The 21,077-nt window shown below is 39.6% G+C and overlaps 1 protein-coding gene across 3 annotated transcripts in view; it reads right to left on the bottom strand.

Annotated features, from left to right (window-relative positions):
- The window catches only part of dmd (dystrophin), a 240,174-nt gene that overhangs the window by 38,839 nt on the left and 180,258 nt on the right, over window positions 1–21,077 (bottom strand). The window contains exons 56-66 of one of the 3 annotated variants that reach the window (XM_026364224.1): window positions 20,853–20,970; window positions 20,359–20,570; window positions 19,476–19,630; window positions 18,574–18,763; window positions 14,553–14,725; window positions 14,300–14,456; window positions 12,293–12,404; window positions 10,690–10,958; window positions 9,980–10,126; window positions 4,731–4,791; window positions 2,118–2,181 (exon numbers count right to left, since the gene is read on the bottom strand). In XM_026364224.1, coding sequence (XP_026220009.1) covers window positions 2,118–2,181; window positions 4,731–4,791; window positions 9,980–10,126; window positions 10,690–10,958; window positions 12,293–12,404; window positions 14,300–14,456; window positions 14,553–14,725; window positions 18,574–18,763; window positions 19,476–19,630; window positions 20,359–20,570; window positions 20,853–20,970 — 1,658 coding nt within the window. Of the gene's footprint in view, window positions 1–2,117; window positions 2,182–4,730; window positions 4,792–9,979; window positions 10,127–10,689; window positions 10,959–12,292; window positions 12,405–14,299; window positions 14,457–14,552; window positions 14,726–18,573; window positions 18,764–19,475; window positions 19,631–20,358; window positions 20,571–20,852; window positions 20,971–21,077 lie in introns of those variants that run through there. The other 2 variants (XM_026364221.1, XM_026364222.1) reach the window with 2 other exon arrangements.

Genomic DNA, 21,077 nt, shown 5'->3' with positions numbered 1-21,077 from the left:
CTCGACTGCTCGACAAGCATATTTCCAGATCCAGAAAACAGTCAGGTTAGGAGGCAGCTGGGTGAAATATTATTATACGCACTTGAATATGCCCATTGAGTTTTGGCCTCTTCAGCAGCAGGGCAAACACAACTCTGCAAACTGTAGTTGTTATTTACATATAATAGTATAATAATAATAGGGAACTCAGCATCATAGTTTCCACTGAGTTGCACAATCTTACTAAATGTAGCACCAGCGTCAACCCCGCACATTGTTCTGATCAGGTTAAAGGATACAGTTATATTTCAATTATTAACCTACTATGTAAAAAAACAAAACAAAGGACAAAGGACCAGTGATCCTTGTGAAAGGTCAACAATGCTACTCAGCTACTAGCCATAAAGAAGGAGAGAAAAACAAGCCAGTACTGCAAGTAAGTACCACAAATACTTTCCTGTTAGTTTGACCCATGAAGAATTATTGGACAAAGCTGCACTTTACTAATGAACAACATCAGGTGCCACACTGTAACAGTCCATCGTCAATATTTAGAGTCAGGATACAACATTTAGCCTAACATCTTGCTTCATTCATATGGCCTGGCAGATACAAATCTGTTGTGGGACATTATACCCGATGAGATATCGCCTCAGAAGACAGAAAAAATGTTTTTAGTTGTTGGTAAGAATGGGAACATTTAAACAGTTTAGATTGCTGTTCATGCCTTTTATTTGGTAAAGAGGTAGACAGTGAAGAGACATGGTTTTTAGCATTACATTAGGATTATTGGGATTTTCCTAAGATACTAAGAATTCAGAATTGATGGTGCATGAAGCACATTTTAATTCATTGTAAGACGCTAGATCCTACTCAAGCTTAAGATGTCTGCTGATATTCTGCATCTTTCTTCTGGTCAACTTGTATCAAAGTCTGACTTCAAAGCAAGAGTGATGTTGTGAGGCTTGTCTGAAAATAGAGCTTCTAATAGAGTCCAGGATCACAATACTTAATTTAAAGAGGCCAGATTATGTGTAATTTCAGATTTATTTTTTTATTCTGGGACTCTACTGATATAACTTTGGATGATTTACAATTTTAAATGTCTTTTTCTTATAATGGTATATGCAGTACCACTTTTCAACCTCACTATGAAATGATCTGTTTTAGCCCATGCTACCAGGGCCTTTACGTGGACCCAGAATGAAGCTGACAACGTTCGTATGTAGGGACTGTCCAGACTGTTTTGGGCTCTAGGAGCTACTGCAGTGTCATGCTACAGAGTCAACAGAGGCTGTGTCTTAGTTCAGGGGCTGCTATTGGTGACTGACTGCGTCACAGCATCACCACAAGGTTGTCCCATTTCAAAAGTTCAGCGGCCCAACCTATTTCAATATTCTTCGACCAAACTTTGTAAACCACGTCCTTCGGAGAATGGTTAAGAGGCCCCTAAATAGACACACAGCTAGCGACGTGAGATTTAGTTTTTGTGTTATTTCTTCTACATCTGTTGAACTCATGTTTTAAACTTGAACACTTAAAGATATATTAAGAAGTCGTTCAACAGCATCATAGTAACAGTGTGAGCTCTCTGACCTTAAAGCTGGCATTTATTTCTGAAGTTTCAATATTAAATAGCCCACAGCTTTATAAAACCCATAGCTTTGACCAGACTGCTCGAGCTAACAGGTAACTGTACTTCAAGGCAACAGACATGTTTCCTCCTCGAGACAACAAACAGTTTCCAATAGCCGCTTTTAGGACTGGTGCCGTTTTAACCACTAAAACAAGTTTTCAAGTTGATGTTGTCATTTCTACCATGGAGAACCACACACATCTTGCTAATGTCATTGCGTGAAAGCTGTCTGTACAAACAGCCACCATCAATGCAGTAAAATTCAAAGTATGTTGGGTGAAGACATCCTGGCTGCTGGTAGTGAGGTTAATTCACGTTGGCAGTGATGTTAGAAGGTAGCTGCTGGCCCACTAAGCCTCAATATCAAAAACTGTTGTGAGGCGCTCGTAGTGCAGGTTAGAGTATGATACTTCATAAAGTGACAATGCAAAGCCCACTCTGCCTTGTTGTTAAAAGGTTAGTGCACTCAGATTGTGGAAGGAGTGGAGCTGCTGGTACTTACTTGATGTAGTAGGGTACGTTGTTTGGGGAGATGCCCTGCTCAAAGGGACTCTCTATAGATCCTGCTGAGACAGAAAAACAGGAGTCCCACCGACTGTTCAATATGTCTGCAGACTATTTAACTAACTTTTCACACACACATTTTACTGCACAATCAACATCCTGCAGGTCTAACAAAAGCACACCAGCCCAGGAAACGTGTATGCAGCAGTTACCAAAACAACATGTGTAATGAAAAGTTGTCTTCACAGTAACAAACATGATAATGAAAAACAGCAGAAAAACAAGAAATATGGCTAATTATCTCACTTATTATGCCCACAAGAGTTGGCACACCAACCATTAAAGCAGACTGTCCTTTCTGGGTATTGTCAGCACAGTTGGAATCTCTAAACGCTCAGATTGCCTGGATGAAACCACCCGCTGTATAAGCGTTATTGTTTCCCACTGGTGAAATTTGCTGCTGTTTAAAAACAGAGCAGTGCATCATGGTGCAAACACCAGAACGCATGTGGTGTGTATTAACATAGCAGTAAGATATGAAAAATGTACGTTGTTAGCGTTCTCGCATTATCACCCTTCACTGTAATCTCTATTATAATCCCACATCTATCTGTCCTCCTCCATCTGTTAGACTTACTGCCATTTTTCCGTGGTTCTTCAAGTTCAATCATGTCTTCATTGTTGTTGTTATTATTATTGAGATGAGCTGTAATTAAACTAAATAGAATTCATGGGACAAAGCAGCTAGCAGTTTGACAAGTGGCTGCACATTTAAAAAGCCTCTTAATCTAATTCATCTGTGTAAATAATAAGAAAAATGTAAATATGGTCAGTGTGCTACTTTTTAAATGGTGATTCATTGTTGTCTTTTTTTTCATTATTTTTTGCATATGTGTCTGTTAAAGGAGGAAACTGTCTCCCTGTTTCTTCAAAAAGAATCATTAAGGATTAGACTATTAAAGACTGACTCCAAAACTGTAAACACTTTAATTTTAATAATGTGATAACATTATTTGTCTAGCGGACTCTTCACTGAGCCACACTTGGCACATGGTGATGTAATTTTAGACAGTGCTTGACAAAAGCAGGTTTCTGTTTTCTAGCCTAACAGTCTTTGATTATTTGCTAAAACAAAGTACATTTTAACAGCTGCAGTAAGCTGGCTAATTACAGTTAGCTTGGTGTCCATCTGACTAGTTTAAGGATCCTATTAAAAGGGTCTTTAATGTGCACCAGAGCGCTACATAACAAATACATTATATAACATGCACGGAATAGAAACTAATAGTGCAGCATGACAAGGAAAATGTAATGGTAATCTTACTGTTCAACATTACAGTTTAAGGACATGAACATTTCTATTTTGTTCTCTGGTACTTGGCTTCAATTTATAAATTAATAAATAATACAAATAACCACACCATAACTATTCTTAATCATATAATCCCTGCAGGTAATAGATGTCACGTGTTTCTGTCTGTGTTTGCTGGACTGTACATTTGAGTTCACAATAGTTGTGAAGCAGACTGTAGTCTAAGCTACACAGCAAATGTTCTAGTCCAGAAGATAATGTTATTGGAAATATTATAGAAAAAGACACAACTCTAAACTCTTTAAATACCTAATGTGACTTTTACTAGAACTGCATGTAAATGTGAATATCAACACATTTGTGCTGGGTCAGAGTTGCTTAGCTACGAGTTTGGCCGATCAATGTTTAGGCTATGAAATTTCGAGAATGCTCCCGGAAATAAAACAAATGCGTCATCGAGTAACAAAATGGGTCAGTTTTAAGGTAACTCAACAGTCACTGAGGGATTTAAATGTTTATCCTCTCTTCAATATGTGACTGTGACAAGGTTAAGTACTGGGGTCATATTGATAAAACAAAAAAAAAACATAAGCACAAGCATAAACAGATCAATACACCATCACAGGCTCTGGGAGCAGCCACATGAGTCACAGTCATTACTCACTTATTCACTTAGTCAGTGACCTGTTGACAGTCGAGAGCTGTGTCACTCTGTTTCTCTCACCAACATATTGAGTGGTGCTGAGTGAGTTGCTGTCACGAGCAGGAATGTGCACAAAGTCGGGGGGGCTCAAGCCCCTGACCTTTCCCTGGGAATCCTCTGGGATCTTTGCCACTGTTTTCTTATTACTGATGCCTCAATTTTTGATGCTTACCTATACAGATATTTAATGTTTTCACATGCTGTTTTTCACAAATGCTACACAGCTAAGTTAAGTAGGCTAATTCTTTGATCACTGTCTCCAAAAGCGTGAGAGCTCAACAAAAAAATTACACACTCATAAAATAATGCAGGGCTTCTTCCAACTAACATACTGTATATAGTGTTTCCTCAAGTAATAAAACAGCAAAAAGCATCAAATCAAACCTCTGTAACATTAATCCTCTAAACACTTGACAGATGCTCTGCTCCTGAGAAACTATTTGCAGTTGCTTGGTCACACACACACACACACACACACACGCGACCGCTACTCACCACCTCTTGAGTACCTTGTCGACTGTCAACAGTCTGATGTATGATCAATGTGAAGCACGATAAGTATATGTGCACATTTGTAGGTGTGAGGTTTTACTCACTGTGCAGGCCAAAGTCCCTGTGAGCGTCCGTCAGCTGCTGTAAGTGTTCGCTGATGGAGACCTGATGGAGAAAGACAGAAAAAACACATTTAGATCCACAGAGTCAGGCCGAGGAAACAACCACAATGGATTTGAAATGAAGAAAATTAGAATAGGCTTGAAATTGTGGACTGTCACCGTAATGTTTTGGGCTAAAATACTTTATATCATAGAGATTAAATACATATGTTTCCTTTATTTTCAAATAATAATAATAATATAATAATAAGATAATGAATACTTGATTATGCTGATTTCTGTTGTGTTTTGGAGCTATACAAAGTTAAAAAGTTATAACAGGGACCATTGTGGATTTGTCTTCTATAATGGAACAGTACCAACAATTTTGCAAATGCTTGTTGGATCTAAAGGGGTCCAACGTAAAATAAGAATATACTGGACAACTGTGTTTATCCTGTGCATTAAAGTTAAACAAATTAAAGAAACTTCCCTGGAACAGAAGAAGTAATTATTTTAAACCCATGTAAAGCTGGGTGCTTCAAATTGGGATGATTGGAACATGCAGAGCAGTGACTTCTTAATTGTGTCACTGTGGAGTGAACTGTTGCACATGATATACTCTCACAAAGAATTAAGACCATATACAAGGATGGGCTGAAGGAGGGAGAGGGAGGCGAGAGGAGGAGACACAAAGACAAGCATGGAAGAGATAATTGAATCTGTAGTGGATGAATTAGAGAGTGTGCAGTCTCCTGCAAGTCTCCTTCAGCTTTGAATGAGCTGTCTCTCTAGATGGAGTTGAGATAATCGTGCCATATCAGCACGGTACACACACAGCCACACACACACTTCTCACATAGTTCCATGTTAACTGTGAACTCTTTGCTCTTCAGTGATCAAATCTAAACACGTTACACCTGTGTAAACTGTTTCTGCTGGTTCTGACTTTACAATATCATGTACTTTACATTAAATGATGTCAAATCTCATCTTTAACACTGAGAATCCTATCGCTATCTATTTATATTCAACCCACAATGACAAAGTGCTAACATATCTTTTGCAAAAGAATAAAAAAATCAGTAAGTGAAATATTCAAATTTCCAAAAGTATCCATGCCTTTGGCAGCAATTAGAGCTTCCTCTGTTCTTGGCTAAGTCTCTACAAACGTCTGACACCTGGATTTACCATCTTCAGGTCTCTCCACAACAATTTCTTCTTTTAATTTTAAATTCAATTTACAATGATATAAATATGCAAAAAGTAAAGAGCGCAGAGCTGAATGCCAGAATAGCCGGTTTCACTTCTGGACTGCTGCTCAGTAAAACTATGTTTATTATGTATTAGATCAAGTATTTCCACTACTTCACTGCCATATATTGAGGAAACCTTCTGAAACTATTGTGCCTCCATCAAGGCTTTGTAATCAGATGTAGAATTCACAGAAAAAGTATGATGCCTGATGTTTGCAGGCCTGACTTCACACCAGTACCAAGTACCTGCCAGCCTGGCGGTTGCCTGAACATCCCCAAAGGAGCTGCTGTGTGTCTATAATCAGAGATGCTTCCTGACACAGTGCTCAATGATGTCATGTTCCCAGGCAACACATGTAGCTCAGGCCGGCATGCGGTGCTTTGGCAGACATTGATTAGTGATTTTTTTTTTTGTGTTTTTTTGTTCCAGGAAGTCTGAAAAAAGTTAATCGTGGGAAGCACAAAGGCATCTGAGCCTTCTGTGGTAGAAGTCTTAAAGCTTACAGACAGAGACAGGTTATTAGCTGTATCCGTCAGAGTGGACAGATCGGCTGATTAAACAACCAGCCTCTCATCCACTAACCAAATGAGAAGGCCACCGATGACACATTGTCCGGGGAGTGTGTGGATGTATGTGCGTGTGTATATATGCGTGATTCATGGTATGAAATGGAGAACAGACGAAGATGAAACTATGACGTCGATGCCCAGTGTTTTATATTTTGCCTTCGATGTGACATGAAACCAAATGATGACATTACCTTTGAGTCAATCTCACCCACTCCATTTCTGCCTGAGTGGTTTTTCCCCATATCCACGGTAACCTGATTAGAATTGTACAAACAAGAGGAGTGGGATTTGTTCAGCAGGAATTCATTGCAGAGTGCTGTGGCACCCAGTGCTGACAGCTTTAACCGTTTACACACAAAAATAGCACTGTGGAGCGACCTGATGCAGGTGCTCCAAGTGTGCACACACATCCAACAACTGCACAAGCACTTTAACTAAAGCATGAAAGCTCAAACACACACTAGCAGCCATGTGTTTGCACACACACACACACACACACACACACACACAGTTGTACCACCCTGCCATTAAAAGTGATGCCAAAATTCCTGGGCAAACATGCCGTTCCCTATAAACCACCTGCGACGCAAACTGACTTCTCAGAAACTGGCAATAAAATCGTCTTTTCCATCCAAATGAATTTCTAAATTTCCTCCTTACAACTGACCGTTTAGATGAGCTTATGTACATGAGTGTGAACAAACAGAATAAACCTTTGCTGGGAGAAAATGAGAGAAAACTAGCTGGTTACCTAACAAGCTTTCTTCATACTTTCTGCACCCAGATGTCTACTAAAATATCTGTGACGTAAATTCCATCAGTTCTCAAATCTGCGGATAGGTGCGTGCGGCAATAAGTGCGTCCATGCAGACTGTCATCCCACCATGAATATACTATAAACCTCTTTTTGCTCTGTATTGTTACAGCTACTACATTCTCTCCAGTTTTCAATTCCATCAAAGGTTAATACTGTCAATGTGCAAATTCACAGATTTGCTGAGCTTGACACAAAATCTGTGGATTTATTAAAAGCGAAACCGCTGAACCTGGTGCAGAGGAGAACTGACAACAAAACAGCAGCACAGGAATCAGCCATCAGGCAATCCCAGTTTGACACGTCAAAGTGAAGTTGTCACAACACATTTGTGGATCAGTGAATTATTAACTTACAAAACACAATTGGCTAATTGTGTTTGGCTAATGTTTAAATGATAGGCCTCATTTTCCAAGGTTTGCATCCCACAGACTGTTTCTATACACAGAAAGTAAAGAGCTGCAGTAACATGACACCTGCAGTGATTTGGGTTAACAGCTTGTTTTGTTATCAGCTTTATTTAAAATGTTAGGCTACAAAGCTTCAACTGCACAACTGAAGTGAAAAACTACATGAGAACCAACAGACTGTATTCACAGCAAACTACTTCACTGCACTGTTTCCAGTGTTTTTTAGTTTGTTTTTTTTTCTTCGTCATCAGAGATATTTTTGCACACATTTTTCTTATACTGTATCATTTTCTTCCAGGCTGGTTTCCTCTTTCTCTCTCTGTTTCGTTTGATAGCACATGCAACGACCTGCCTGAGAGCTGGATACTTTCCAGTTGTGGCGGCGAAACACCTCGCTGCTATTACAGGTTGCAGCAGCTTGGCTCTGTCCTATGTAATGGGCCTGGAAACAGACTGTGGAAACCTCCACGCCTGCCTCAGTGATTGTACTGGAATAAATTCATTTTCAGTATAAGATGTTTTCATTTTGAATTACGGCGTCACATGACCTAAGTTCATTAAGGTTAAATCAGTACAGAAACACTGTTATCTATGAAATCACTTCATCCGTACTGCTAAAAACTCTAAAGGTTTTTTCTGTAATTCAGTTAGTGTAATCTCATTAAAAGATTTTTACCAGGAGCTGAATTTACACAGTTTTTATTTAGTTTTAGCTTTTAAATCAGACTATTTCCTATTATTCCTTCATATATTTTTTTCTACATATACAGTAGCTTCAGGAACTTGACCCTTTGTACTTTTGTACTCTGTATTGGAACTTCAGTGTATTTTTAGTCTTTAGGGCAAATCTTAGAAATTTCACCATTAACTACAAAAAATTTAAGTCTTAGATAAGTTTATACACCAGCATATATATACATTTGTGTTTTATAGAATCATAAATCATTCTATCACCTGCTCATTCTGTCCATAAACTTCAACAACTCCAATGTTCTCACCTTCACCAGACAAAGACGTGTGTGTGTGTGTGTGTGTGTGTGTGTGTGCGCGCGTTGTGTAAGCATCTGGTCAGGTGCTAACTTCAGAGAGACCGGCCGTCTGGTCCCGTCACTGAAGTGTCACAGCGGCACCCATCTCCACCCAGGACTCTTGGGCATTAGTTGTTGTCTCTGGCAGCTGATTGGCTCTTTCTGTCACCCACAGTAACAATCACTGTCTGACTTGTAGCATGGTTGATGGTGGGTTAATTGAGACCGATAGAGGCACGACCTGTGCTGCCTGTAAAGTGTGACAGTCTGCATTTAACAGGTTTAGAGGGTGGTGTCCTTCCTGCTAAAGGATGAACTAGAGCAGATTAAACTGATTTAAGGTTTAATGTTGCAGCTGATACAGGTGGAGCTGATTTTAACCACCCTATGTACTGTTTCTGAATTAATTCAAATTTAATTGGATTTAATGCTGGGTAGTTTGTGAATTTTCGGAATTTTAAGTTGTTAATTATGTGAATCTAAAAAATAACAAGCAAATAAAGTTGTCAAATAAATCTAGTGGAGTAAAAAGACTTCTCTATGAAAAGTCTCAGTCTGAAGAGGTTTTCATTACTATGCCAAAAGGAGAAAGCAACCTCAGTATCCCACAAACCACGTTGTGGTGGTGCCTTGTCTTCCACATGAGCCAGCATGTCACATTTTTTTGGTGCAGATTTTACAGGAGCTTCAGTTCTCCATTTATCAACACATGATGCAGTCAGGGTACTGTATAGGGTGTTGGTTACTTGCGTTTTGCTAAATTCTCAGAGCCCACTATACAATCACTGCGGTTAGCCATGTAAAACAGAAGAAAATAAACTTGAAACGCCTGTGTGGACGGCTGGGCTGATTAAAACAGAAAGGTATGCGAGTCAGTTCAATCCCTGGATGCTACTGAAAAAATGAATAAAAAACTGAATAATGCATTTCAATAGTTCAGGTTTTTAGTATAAATTCCAACATGAAAGCTTGTACTATCTAAAACCTCCTTTATATGAGATGACTATCACTACTAATAAATTAAGTGGTACTGCAGTAAAGATAGACAGGTGACAACAACACATGTTGAAGAGTCTGCCTTTATCTGCAGGACAGGTACATATCAGCTGAGCAGAGTCATCTGTGTTTCCATACCTGGAAGATTCTGTTTGTGTCTGTGTGCATGATCGTGTACCTGGAGCAGTCTCCAGCGCGTGTTGAGATCTTCAATGCGTTCCAGGTTGCTAGGTGACAGCTGGATATCATGTGGACCAAAAGCAGATGCCAACTGGTTCATGTGAGTTACGTCATCTTTGATTGGAGCGATCTCTTCCTGGAACTCCTACAACACACAAACACACACACAAACACACACACAGCTCCCGTCATTTCTGTCTCACTGAGTTATCAGTGGTGAGAGGAATTATGGGAAACAGAAAAGCTGTTGTTAACAGTGATTCAGTCTTGTTTCTCACATCGAATGTTCTACTTTGAAACGCTTGCTCCTGTTTTGAAAATACTAAAAGGTTTTAAGTTGTCGTCTTGACGCAAAACCAAACAATCAAAGAAGAGAAGGCTAACTTACAACTCTGCAATTGCTATTTTCTATAATAGAGGTTTTCTGTTTTAACTTGTGAATCCTACTGTAGCTTGGTAGCTAGTTAGTAGGTATCAGCGACTTTGGAGGGCTGCATCCAGCAACTAATGTGTCTTCCTCTACTTTTCATGATGGCTGAGATTTTTTATGTCCAGTTTTGATTGTGGCCACCCAGGACAGCTAACCTGAAAAGAGGTAGATTGCTAAACAATACCACTAAGATTAAAACAAACAAACTTTTACTTGCTTCAAGCAAACATACCAAGGTCGAAATACAGCTAAATTTAAAGAGCATCACTCCATCTGACCTTCACTCTGTCTATGTGCTCTGGCAGAGACTCGATTAGCAGGTCTCCCACAGGTTCCCAAGCCTCCTTCACCATCTCTGCCTGCCTCAGCTGTCCGTCCAGCAAGTCTTCCGCCTCCTGGAGTTCCATGAGCCGATCCAAAGCCAGCTCCAGCCTCCTCTGCCAGTCAGCTGAGTCTGCGTTGAGTCGGTCCCACTTGGTGATTACGTTATCTGCTTCTTTGCGCAGGACTCGCCCCACATTCTGGGCACGTTCTTCTGGGCTGATATCTGGAGGTTATGGAGAACAATTCTTAGCAGGTCTTATCAGCTGTTACTAAAACTGATGCAATACAATGTGTTTCCATAATCTTTGGATTTAGGTACAAGTCTTTCATACAGTAGATCAAGTGGATTCTCTGAAAGCCTGAGAAAGAAAGTGGTTTAGCTGGTTATCGGACTAACATCTATATGTGATGATAGCAACGGCCAAATATGAACTCCTGTTGGGATCTTTTCGGTTCACCACTTACATAATGAGACTGTCTCTTCATTGACTGATTGTAAAATTCATCTCTATGCAGATGACACGGTACTCCATTATCCTAACCATTTTTTCTTGTTAGGGTCGCAGGAATGCTGGAGTCTATCCCAGCTGTCTTTGGGCAAGAAGCCGGGAACAACCTGGACAGGTCGCTAGTCTATCACAGGGTTGAAATACAGATACAGACAAACATTCACACTCACATTTACCTATGGGCACTTTAGAGTGACCAATTAACCTAACCTAACTGCATGTTTTTAGACTGTGGGAGAATCCCAGAGAACCCACACAGACATGAACATGCAAACTCCACACAGGTTCTTTTGTAGAAAAGCCAGATGAATTTAAACCAAGCAAAATGTCATACACTGAAAGGCACTGTGCCAATTCTTGCCTTCTAGATGCCAGATTCGAAGGTCAAATTGCACAGACAGAGTGATATTTTAAGAGGAAGCAAGAGTTTGTTTCACTCTATGTGGCAGTGTTTAACGGTTGGAGTTCACTCTTTCTTTCTGTGTTCTCCAAGTGTGTTTGAGTCAGCAGCTGAATGGGTTTAATGGGCCACAGTTAAAGTTCAGCTGTTTTCTAGGAGCCTGAGATTGCTGCCATGGTGCAGAAGGTGCTGCAGGCTGTGTGTGTGTGTGTGTGTGTGTGTGTGTGTACCTCCTTGTGTAGTTGTTAGTAGGGTCTACAATTCGCTGTGTGAACAGCTCTGTTGAATTCACTTCATATTTTATGTAGCACTTTGTGTGTAAGAGCTGAGCACAAAGCTGCTGTGTCTGAAAATGTCACTAATTAATGTGCCATTTCCAGTTTTTACATTCCAGTTTCTGTGTTTAAGAGGCAGGTACAGGTTTAAATGTAAATGTATCTTTGGTACAAAACCCTAACCTAAAAATGCTACAAAGGAGCTTATACTGCTTACAACACTTACATTCATAATCCATCTAGCGTGAAAGACATCAAAGCAAGTCTGAAGTGCTGAAGGGAGACAATCTTAACCCTTTTAAGGAACACGGAGGACAGCCTATATGCAGAATGGTGTGAAACTAATCATAATGTAAGTGTGTGTGCGTGCTACCTCTCCTCTCAGGTGATGCTGTGTCTCGAGGCAGTTCAGACAGAAAGACCTCCACATCGTCCAGGGCCTTGGTCACAACTGGCTCCTTGGCTCTCAGGTCCCTCCTGAAGCCCTGTGGAAACACACACATAAACATATACACACAAGCACTTTTAAGGAAATCCTTTTCTCTAAGAGGTTAAAGTCAGTGTTCTAAGTTCATTTAATGGTTTTTGTCAAATCTGAAGTGTTAATGTTACAGTTAAAGGGCCACTAAACCAAAAATTTGAGCCAATAAAACTTACTAGCCAGTGTTAGCAAACGTATTCTGAGGTTTATTTTGCCTCTAGCTACGCTACTCTTACAAAACAACTTGTGAATGTGAATGTTTGTCTGTGTTAGACTATTTGCTAACTGTAAAGGGGTTTATGGTCCACAAAATCCAGTCAATTAGATTAAGATTTGAGGGAAGAATATTCAGCTGAATAAAACGTTTTAATCCTGACTGATACATACATTACATTTGAACATAACGACCTGTGTATCTGAGTGGCCCCTCATTTTAAAACATAAAGAGAAAAAGAAAGCCTTAAACTAAAAACTTAAACATATGCAGAACTTTGCTGTTTTGCAACAGTTTTTATCAATAAATGACCAAATAAACAGAATCACCTCAGCTTTTGCAGAAAATAATGCATGAAATGAGTTTTTCATTAAACCTGTCTGACTCTAGCTTCCATTTATTTGGAGCCTTTGATTTGCATAATGTTAATCAGAGAGACGTGAATCTGCCTCAAACACAAATGGCTGCTTTAGCAATGAAACAACAAAGCTATTTATTGTGAAAGTGCCGAACTTCTTTCGCTGAGTCTGAACTAAAAGTCCATAGATGTTTGTTCTTTACAATGCTAAGCTACGCTTTAAAGAAAGGATGGATAAATAGGAAGCTCCAGTATGGGTCTGTGAAAAGCAGCTCATTATTACACTGTAACAGGGATAGGGTGGTGGACCCTATTTTATAGGTGTGGGCATACCACACCACTCACCACATCTGGACACATCAGGGCTTTTGATCAACAGGAGTCAAACAATCAAACAACAAATTCCAGGTCGGCTAGAATCAGAACCGTGTTTACAACACGACTCTGAAATCCGAAAAAAAAGTGGGACAGCTGATCAAGAATGAGACAGAATTTATGCTGAGCCTGGAATCGCTGACTTAGGGGCCCAGTGGGGTTGTGCAAGCCATGGATGACCAGAGCTTGACCCCACAGGCCCTCTTTCAGTCCACTCGACTGTTCAAAGCAGCCTTGTAAGAGTAGCAGGAAAGAATGTGAGAATGTGTGAAACAATCTGACCAGAGATTGATGTGCAATCCTCCCCTGGGTGAAAAGAGGTGCTTTTTATGGTCTTATGCATGCTTACCCAACTATTCCCACAACTTTCCTGTAACTATTAACCCTGAATCAAAATTTGCATTATCACCACTTTAACTAGGTGCTCTGATGTCACAGTCAGTTTGATTCTACATTTTCATATCCTTCAAACATTTCTCTGTTTACTTAGTTTATTCCTTTATCTGTTATTTAATCTTGTTTGAGGTTTGACATTTGAAGCAATTTATCCAGAATTTGCAGCTGTAGTAAAAATACATACATCTTATTAGAATAGATGTTCTTTTGCTCACATCACAGCCCCTAACTTTCCTTGGCTACCTAGTTCGTATACAGTTAGTTTTCCTCAAAAGGTATAATTCCCAGTTAAGAAGTTTTTCTTTCTGCCAACTCCATAAAATCATCTTTGTGGTGGACGAATGTTTGTTTAGATATGTGTAATCAAATACTTGCGAAGCAAACAAAACTATATTTTGTTCTTCAAATAAAAAAAGTACATAATTACTACTGTATAATGACTTACTTACATGATGATGATGCACATTAAGTTGAATGTTGAATGAGCTTTTGGACCTAAATGCTACAGAAATAAAGCACAGTGTCTAGTGTGTCCTACATAAGTGTCTCTTCCTACCCGATGTGTGTCCAACTGTGACTGCACAGCAGGCACGTCGCCCCCTACAGGTGGCTCCTGCTCCAGTTGTTGACTTTTAAGCCTCAGCCAGTTCAGGAGCTCCTGCAGTGACATGTGGAGCCTCTTCCATGGGGCCATCTCTGAGTCCAGATGGGCCCTTCAAACATAGAAAAAGACATTTATGTTTCTTTTCTTCTGTGTGAGGTAGAGTTGTACAAAACAAATGCTTTGTGCTGTAGGACCCAGACCTCACCTCATATTGAGGGTCTTGTTGCGCAGGTCATTCCAGCGCTGGTTCATGTTGTCCAGGCGTCTCTGAAGGAGAGCACCGTCCTTCGAGTCGCCCAGTGAGGTCAGGATCCTTTGCCCGTTCTCATCCAGGGAGTGGTACAGCTCTGTATGGCTGTCAATCTCTGCCTGGAGGTCCTGGTGACACACACACACACACATATACAGTAAGAGTCAGTGTGCAAAAAAATAGTAGCTTCTCTTGGGGCACACATTCCATTTTCTTGGTAATAGCAGCCATCTTTCAGGAAGCCACTTCAGTAATGGGATCAGGATCTGAGAGAGAGTGATTTATTTTCTAAAAGCAACAAACATCAGGACTGAGCCATAATGCAGGACTTAATGCACTGTGGATGGAACCTTTTGTAGCACTGAAATGTCAAAATGTGTTATTCAGCTTGGAATCAGGCTGAACACTTGGACAGCGGTGAAACTCAGGGAACCTACAACCTAACAAACACATCTTTGTAAAGTGGAAAGAGCTGAATTTCCTGCAATCTCTGAAAGTCATTGCTGCCCTTTTTTAACCAAATGCCATTGCCATTGTTAAACCTATAATATACAACTTTTGAGACTCAAACTAGCGGTAGTTTGAGTTTCAAAATCAATCCACCATGCTCTGCCCAGTCCTTAGCATTAGCCTGAAATTTATCAGTTCAGCAAAAATAATTTATCTTCTCTGATTGGTCAGAAGGGCAAGCTTCACAAAAGCCTGGATGCTTCCCAATAGTATAGTCAGATGCCCAAAGCTTGAGGTGGCCAATTTGCTTCATTTTCAAGAGTTTTTACAGCGTCCCTTCCACCCTCTCAGGATAGAGGGTTTGCAGAGGGTGTAAGAATATCAATCTCCACAGGAGCGCCTCTTAAACCAGCACCAGCCACAGCCTCCTCCTACCAATGGCTGCTCTGGAGAAACACAACCTCTGCACGAACACCCAAACCAGCACCAGCCGCTCTGCTCATGACCATCATGGCAGTGCTTTGCACTAGCCAGCTAAACCGGCTCCTAAGAAATGTAACTTGTAGCTGTTCAAGCACCTGGAAAATGTATTTTAAAAAAAAGTTATTTATTTTGAGGTGAATGGTGTAGTTGGATGGGTCAGGGACATGCAGGACTTTTCCACAGGAGCCAGACATTTGAGTCCCAACTTTACAAAGCATTCATTGGAGTGGAAAATGTCATTATCTGATACAGTAGGATGAGAAGGTGTTTAAATATTCTACTTCCCAAACCTTACAAGTTCATTTACATTTCTAAATAAAACTGAGATTTGGCCTTGAACACCAACAAAAGTACCAAAGCTCTAACTCTTGTCCTTCAATCAACCATATTATTATAGCATTTAATTTTTCCCTTTACACATTAAAATGTGAGTGAAGCCAAGAAAACACCCTTAAAAGAATGCGACACTCACTGGAAGGTTTAAGATAAATTAGACATGAAACTTTAATGCTACCTGAAGGGGAAATTGGGTGACTGCACCAAAGAACAGGACACAGACAATAATAGAACAAATACAAAGCACTGAAAACAGTGAAGGTGAAGTGCAGTATTAGTTTATTACAGTTTTTTGTGATCTAAATGTTCTCTGATCCCTGCAACAAGCGTAGCTTTGAAGACGCTGAGCCAATCTAGGCCCTGTACCTTTCACTGAACCTGTACTTTGAAGTCTTTCTTTTAAATTGATGATTTCAGTTTTTTCATGTCTTATTTTTATCCCATTCATGAGAAAGTTCTATTCCTGCCCTCCAATTGACTTCAAATGTCCCAATTACTTAGTGAGGATTGGAATCCACCAACTTTCAGACTTTAAGAAGCATTTCAGTCCACAAAGTGACCATTTTTTGATCATGAAATGACTGAACTACATACCTAAATTAACTTATTTAACCGGTAAGTATACTTGATTCCTTACAAAAAACATGATAAAGTATTAGAACATCAGCTACTTCACTTAGCACAACAATTAGTTTGACTTACAGTATAAAATAAAACATTTGCGTTTAAGATAACACAAAGAACAGTGCTTGCTTTTCTTTCCCGACCTGAACATGGTAGACCTTCCTGCGCAGCATCTTCCAAACTTTACTCTGGTATCCAAAAGCTAAATGTAAAGAAGAAGAAGCATCATCATCTGCTTCTTCTAGTCCATCGAGATTAGCTGCAGTGTAAGTGCATAAGAATGCCCTCTGCTTGAATGTGTGTGTCACAGTGAGAGAGATTTGGAGATTAAAAGGAAGGGAGGGACGGTCGTAGAGTGATGGTGGGAGAGTTAGTTACACATAAAAAGCGAGATACAGTTGGTGAATGTGAGTCAGAGCGAGTTAGAAAGACACAGGGGGTGAGAAAGAGAGGGGAGATACAGAAGAAGGGGGAGGGAAGAGGCAAAGAGAACTTGAAAGGGTGCATAAAATGATGAGTGCGCTCATTTTCCAATTAAATGTTATCTGTGTTCAGTGTTGTAGCCCGAGAGTGTGTGTGCTCTCTCTGGATGCTACGCCACGGTGCTGTCGGCCATTATAATTGGACACAGAAGCCTATCTCAGTGCTACATACAGTGCTGCTGTTGTACTAAGAGAGCGATGTGTGTGTGGAAAGTGTGTGTTTGAAAGTTCACTTCCAAAACGCTGCATGTGCCTGTGTCTTTGCTTCACATTTCTGTTATGTTATGTGGATGTGTGTGTGTATCTGTGCAGTTTGTGTGGGTGCAGGGTGAGGGCCGAGGGTCAAAATATGTTCTCTTGCAGAACAGAGCCTTCCCTTCAACACCCACAATGCAGTGGGGGGAATTTGCATTTGCCTGCCAGGCAGCACCAGACCAATGAGATCTCTTCATGCTGCCATGTCAGAATTCCTATCATACCAGCAGGGGTGGCGAGTCTAGGAACTCTGTCTTAAAAACTGGGTCCAAAACTGCAAATGTACAGGATGTCTGGTTGACGCCATGTGATGTGATATTGCAGTCACTAGTGATGTCAATTGCTTGATTTTTTAAAATAGCTGATGGAGTGTTTTTGCATTTCTTAAAACCTGTTGTATTAAGTTTGCTGAAGAACTTTCTGCACTGGTCAGTGCTGTAGTTCCCCTCCACAACTACTGGGGGCAGTGTACTAACCCTTAGTTGGATTGCTGGCTAAAATGCTAATTTTGTTAGCACTAGATCCGTACTTTTCAGGAAACCCTATCAGCGTTTTTACCAGTCTGTGTAGCTGTATCTGCTCGCTAAAATGCATGCTAAAAATATCCTCAATTAAATGGGCTGTCTGTCTTTGACTGGTCTCGCTTTGAGGCTAATTTATTCTGGCATAGTTTGGGCTAATTAGTTCGTTCATGCAGTTGTCAACAGTAATTGGCTGCACCCACAAAGATCAGCACGGTGTTGGTCAAAGTTCAACAAATATGAACTTTCGCTGTGCTCCCAGTTTGCTCAGCTCACCAAGCTCACGAGCTTCTGCAGTGCAACACATAGGCAACAATGACAAGACGTTGTAAACACTGCTTCTTCACAGTGATGTGAATATACTCAGTTAAACAATGTGGAAGATACTAACACATCGTCTTGTGTTGGTGAAGTTTGGTTTTCTGCAGATGACACTGTCTTCTTTGTCAGATGTAGTCAGAAATTTGTGTAAGAAATATAGTGGGATTATATTACGATTTATTGTCTGTGCCCTAAACAGGTCACTACTATTTAATATAGAGCTTGAGAGCATGTACTTGTTTCTAACGTATCATGACATGAGTGCCCTTAACCACAATAAAAAAGCAGTATAAGAAATGACTTGTACTGGCAAAAAGACTTACAATAACCAGTCATTTCCACAAATATTTAGAGCAGCAATGCAAATCTGTGCTGTATATATATAAGCAAAACAGTTATATATTTATATGTGTGATCTGAAAATCCATCAGAGGAGCTGTGCACTGTTTGGGGAACAAGAGTATAAAACATCAGAAGTAGCTGTGTTTCTACAGTTTGTCCTACCTTCCACTGTGCCAGCAGGTTCCTGGCTGCCTCAGGCTGCTCCTGCAATCTCTCCTTGTTGGTGGCATCTATTAAAACATTGCAGGTTGTCTCAGCTTCTGTCAGCCAGTTGAGGAACTTCTCCAGGTCGAGGTAGAACTGCTGCAGCAGCTTCAGAGCTGCCTCCAGAGCAGCCTCCCTGTCTGACACCCTGAAGAGACACATAAATGTTGTCAAGCTGAGTGGAAACCAGTTCTTTTGAGTTTAGCAAACAAGTCATGTGGAAGCAAACCGACCAACCACAGGAGATTGTGGGTGTAAATATGCAGTTTTACTATGAATTCAAAAGTATAATGTAATATTCAGAGTCAGGTTACCTAATGCAATCTGACTCTAAACAGTTCTGGAACTGTACAGTGTTATTTCTTTATTCATTTTATGCTCATTATTAGCTTAATAATACATAATCAGCTATTTCTGTATGAGCTCTTTGTATCTTTGGCGAACCTTTAAAGTGCAGACTGACATTATGTCAGATTTTCCCATGTGGGCCCTGATTATGGGCTCAGGATGGAGAATGATATGACATAGTACTACAATCAAGTCTGTGAGGCTTCATGTTTGCTCCATTTGGTTAAAAATTCAGTATTCACAAACCAGACCAGAACTAAAATGCAGTGAGGCATCAGGTTTGTCTCTTAGTCTAGACAAAACAAACTGAACTACGAGTGTAAAATAACCCCAGACAGAAGATTTCACCAATATCAGATTTTTTATGTAAAGTTAGAATAAAATGAGGCAGAACACAGAACATCTGGGTCCTTCATCAACTACAGTAAGACGGTTTGAACTGAGCTCCAACTCCCCAAAAAACTGAATTGTGTAGAATTGTGTTTATACACACTGAGTGTATGTGTCATTACCGTTTGTTTATGTGTGCCCAGGTGGCCATCATGTTGTCATTGACCTGGATGACCTTGTGCGTGTCGTCATTTGCGTACAGTGTCAGCAGGTGGGCAGCCGGGGGGTCGGTGCAGCACCCTGGCCGGCCAAGCGGCAAGCGTGCCGTCACAAAGAGCTGGAGAGACAGGGAGGGAAAAGGAGGAAACCGTCAAACTGACACAACCAAACAAACATAATAATATTATTCTAATAATAATATTCTATATATATGTTACTAAAATATATATAATAGATATATATTAGTATATCTATATATATAGATTATATTATATATATATATATTGAGTAATGTCCAAACTGGCTTTCTAGCAATTTTCAGTTTGTTTCAGGTTCATTTTTTGAGCATGCAAGGCATATACAGTCATATATACATATATACAGTCATATATACATATATAAATAGATATATATATATATATATATATCATACATATATATATATACAGTCATATATACATATATATATAATATATAGATATATAGATATCTATATATATCTATACACACCACACACAAACATATATACATATATATCATATATATACATTAGACACATATATCCATATATACACATATATACACACATATATACATATAACGTATATACACATATATACATCTATATCTATACACTATATATATATATACTATATATATGTATGTATGTATAATCTATATATATTATACATACATACATATATATATATATATATATATATATATATATATATATATATATCTCTATATCTATTATATATATCTAATATATATAATAATATATATATATATATATATATATATATGAGAGTACTAATATAATAATGCAGACAGTGACTATCCCACCTTCAGTTCAGCGTTTTGTTTCTTCAGTGCATCCACAGTGTATGTGATCTCCTGCCAGGACTCGAGCCTCTCGCCGGCCTGCTTGATATGATGATCCACCCTCTTCTTGGCATCCAACCAGTCGGTGGAGTCTTGCAGCATGTTGTGAAGCTGCTTCATCCTGTCTGAGAGTTTGGTCTGAGAATCCTCCCAGTGAGTCTGAAGCTTGTCAACTACCATGACATAAAGAAAGCGCATTTTAGTATTTTAAACAGTCAAAATACTGTATTGTAAAGATAAAGTCAGAAAGTTCAGAGAAAGAAAAATGTAACTAAGGTTTATTAAAGTCACATTATTCTGTTAGTTCTGTTGTTTACACATACAAAAATACTAATTAATATACCGTATGCTCCTCTTCCTTTTGTTAGTCCTATTTGAGGATGTGTTATATATAAATAATATGTGGGATAAGATAGGACTGTGTTGTCAGTCTAGATTGAGGGAGAGACACATACTGCGTTCAGTGATTGCGTTGCGTGTCTCCGGGTTACTGGTTTTGTTCTTCAGGTTCTGGGCTGCTGTGACCTGTCTCTCAAGGATGGGGCGACGCTGGTCCAGCTCCTGCAGAGAGTCCTAAAAACACAAAATCAACATTGCTAATTGACTGATTTAGATATGAATTAGTGGACTTTGCTGCTAAAGTAAATGAGTATTCAGTACATACAGTGCACTGAAGTCTT

The sequence above is a fragment of the Anabas testudineus genome, chromosome 2 (assembly GCF_900324465.2).
Source record: "Anabas testudineus chromosome 2, fAnaTes1.2, whole genome shotgun sequence".
NCBI lineage: Eukaryota > Metazoa > Chordata > Actinopteri > Anabantiformes > Anabantidae > Anabas > Anabas testudineus.
Note: the sequence above shows the minus strand (reverse complement) of the source record. Positions and strands in the feature narration are given on the sequence as shown.